We start from the raw sequence: 3,747 nt of genomic DNA on the forward strand, positions 1-3,747 counted from the left end.
ATATATATATATATATATATATATATATATATATATATATATATATATGTATATGTGTGTGTGTATGTATGTGTGTACAACACATATACACATATAATAATAATAATAATAATAATAATAATAATAAACAATAACAACAAGGAAGAGGAAGAGTGGACTATAAACTGAAGAGGGGGGCCATGGAAGGTGTTCATGACAAAAAAGGGATTAGCGAGTATGGCATAATATGCATCATTTCTCCTGTGAAAAACTTGGGGTTGGTTTATGTGGCCTCACCATGAAGTGGAGCAAATGGCAATGGAAAATGCCTCCTTAGTCACCACTAGAGAAAGATATTTATATATTTCTTTAAAACATGTACTTTTAGACATGTACATATACTTATAACAGAATATATAGTCAACAATATACCTACCAAATGAATAAATACATGTGTATCTATAAATGTATATTCACAAAAACTAGGAAAAGCAATTAGCCTAGACATCCATCAAATGAAGCATGGCTAATGAAAAAGTGAGACACATCCAAGTGGAATTTTATTTAGCTTCATAAAAGTCTGAAATGAGGAAATTTGCAAGAAATGTGTGGAACAATTAGGAAATTTATACTGAGTGACAAAGAGCAATGTCATGTATTCACTCTCATAAGTGGCTCCTAATGGTTACATTTGAATGATTTCTCTGGAATCTGTAAAGTTTGAAAGTTAAAAAAAAAATATGATGAGAGAGGAATTGAGAATAGACCTTAAGGAGAGGAGGAGACAGTGGTATAGCAGACAAATGAGGCTTAAAATACTGCCACTTGGTTTTCATACTCCATTTTGATCATAAGGCAAAATTAAATTCAAATTTGTAGTCCCTAGGGTATCTGGGAACGTTCTAATGTAGCTGACTAACTTCCTCCATATTTATTTATTTTTGTTTGTTTGCCAAAGCATAATGACTATTTCTAACCACAAAAGAAAAAATAATTCTGAATGATGAAAAATTTCAGCAAAATTTTGACACAGATGTTTTTGGGTTTTGTTGTTGTTGTTGTTGTTGTTGTTTAAATAATTGCTTAGAGGAATGCTTGGGAACACAGTCAGCTCCTGAGTCTATGCTCCTGTCCTACCATGACAGATCAGGTTTTGCTGCCTAATTCAAGTAAATATCATGCTTTTTGTGGACTCTTCTCCTTCTTTGGTTGTTTTTGATTTTCAAACCCTAACTGTAGAATGTGTGTGATGTGAAAGTAGAGAGTGAGCATGCTAGTTACTGAAAAGGTTACACATGGAAATAGCAACGAATAAGAAAGGAAAGGTTGTTGAAGTGTAAATAAAACTAAGAGTGTGTAACTACAAACACTACAGAAAACTTATTTTATAATTGTGGGGTGAGTAATGCTCCTATAGAGGTAACAGGTTTTTAGTGTCATGTATAGGAATCATCCTTATAACAGAGGCCCCCAAACCACAACACAATAAATACAATACAGGTAAAACAATACAATGTCATTTTTTCATTCACTGCCAGAAGGAGGTCACAAATCTCTATTGCTAAAGACACCATGCATTTTATTGGAAAAAATAGAGAAATAATCATGAAATTAAACTGAAAGTTTACTACTGGATTGCTAAGTTTCACTGTTTAGTTTCCTGACTGCTTTTCTGGATACTTTTGAGTAACAAAGAAAGACAAGAAGACAAAGCATGTAGGAAAAAAAATGAGTTTACACTCTGCTTTACAACCATCATTGCTTATTGCTGCGAGGCCACCTGTTCACTATTCTACTGAGGCAGAAGCAAAATCATTGTTATTGTAGCAAATGAAGGCAAAAAGAATGACCAGTGAGCTGTAGCCAAGATGCACATGCTGTCAGCTGCACCACATAATCTGCAATTCCAAAACACTTCCCTCTCACACAGATAAGTAACTTCTTTGACAGCTGTGATACTCAAAGCAAGGACATTTTTGTTAGGGTCTGTATCACTGTGGGAGGTAAATGTGTAGCTTGTAAGCAGTAATAAACTCCCAAATCCTCAGGCTCTACTCTGCTGATCTTGAGTGTGAAATCTATCCCTGACCCACTGCCACTGAACCTGTCTGGGACCCCAGAAAATCTGTTGGAAACCTCATAGATCAGGAGCTGTGGAGACTGGCCTGGCTTCTGCAGGTACCAATCCAAATAGGTATTTCCATTACTATGTACAAGGCTCTGACTAGACCTGCAAGATAGAGAGGCTTGATCTCCAAGACTGACAGGCAGGGAAACTGGAGTTTGTGTCATCACAACATCACTACTGGAAGCTGAAAAAAATAAGAGAGAAGTACAGAATCATGCACAAACTTCAGGAAAAATCTTATGATTTTTAAAATACATTTCAACTTTATATGTATTTGTACATACAATTTTTAGATATTAAAATTTCCATCAAAACAAAACAAGTTAAATAGAATCCCCATGGTTCTTTAATACTTAATGTAGAGTATCCGATCTATCCATGTCATAATATTTATTGTAGCACAGGTTCTCTCCCATCTGAAACCTCCTTCTCGCAGCTATACACCCAACATACCCCATACTGGAGGATAATACTTGTCTACTCATACATGGCACAATACATGTACTGAGCAGTATGACCAAGTTCTTGTGCTCCCTCCCCATTCTCAATTCCTTCTGTTCTCACCAGGAATCCAGAACAACAGCACCAATAGTCTACCAGGCAACTTCATTTTGAGGAGGAATCCTGAGAAGACTTTTCAGTCACAGAAAGAAGACAAGGGACCTTTTTATCCAAAACTGGCATGGGTGGTTCCTCCTCGGGGAACAATATGCAAAGGCCTGGGTTGGTGTTGCAATACAGATAGAGGGAAGTACCCTTACAGCTTCTTATGATTGCAAAAATAACACATCCTCTTCTAGTTTCAGTGGGCATTGGTCCTCAAAGATAAGCACTGGAGAAACTAGGACTGTTAATCACATAGTGCTGTCTCCTCAATGGAAGAAATATATACTTGATTTTCACCTAGAATACTGAGAATGGATGTTGTTAGTAAACTGATGAACTTTTCTATCTATAATTGGTCACCCAGATTCCCCAGAATCTTCCATCACAGACCTTCACCATTAGTTACCTTTCTCAATTGAATCCACACCTATGGGAGAAGTCACATGTACATTGCAAGAAGTTTCAATGTAGCCATGTCTTAGGTTTACTGTTCAAATAAAGTTGAAATAAAAGTTTTTGGTTTCAAATGTTATACTGTATTTAAATGTGTCTAAAATATACTGCCCTGATGTCAGAATTTAGACCTATGAAATGCTGTTACCTAATTACTTAATTCTTACTCCAGTTTCTTTCTTGCCACACAGGTCTGGTTTCTCTGCCAGCCATGGTACATGCAATGACCTCCACAGCTGGTACCAAACATGAGGGACACAACCCCTATAGAAGATATCAAAATTGCCTTTAAATAGAAATTAAAGTCTCACTAAAATTAGGCCTCTTACCCAAAGGATTGATACTAAGAGAATGTAGAAGTAATATGTGTTCTAATCAGCCCATTGAGACAAAGCTTTTTGTATAATTGTTAGGATAGTTGTTAAGAATGAGAGAAAACTAATGATGTAAATAGTGTTCCAGAAAGACATATCCCTGTCAATTATTTATTTTAAAAGGGAATTTAATTTAAATAAATAGATATTGTGAGGTTTTGGCAAGGTAGGCAGATTTGACTCTTGGTATGCTCATGCTTTCCGGTT

At 35.9% G+C, this 3,747-nt stretch overlaps 1 gene segment (V, D, J or C); it reads right to left on the reverse strand.

The window, feature by feature from the left end:
- Window positions 1–1,938: 1,938 nt before the first annotated feature.
- On the reverse strand, window positions 1,939–2,763 carry LOC114635428. The segment is given in 2 exon segments: window positions 1,939–2,291; window positions 2,672–2,763. Coding segments are annotated over 2 exon segments (399 nt in total).
- Between the last annotated feature and the right edge of the window lie 984 nt (window positions 2,764–3,747).

Source organism: Grammomys surdaster, unplaced genomic scaffold (assembly GCF_004785775.1).
Source record: "Grammomys surdaster isolate TR1022 unplaced genomic scaffold, NIH_TR_1.0 103845, whole genome shotgun sequence".
NCBI classification, from domain to species: Eukaryota; Metazoa; Chordata; class Mammalia; order Rodentia; family Muridae; genus Grammomys; species Grammomys surdaster.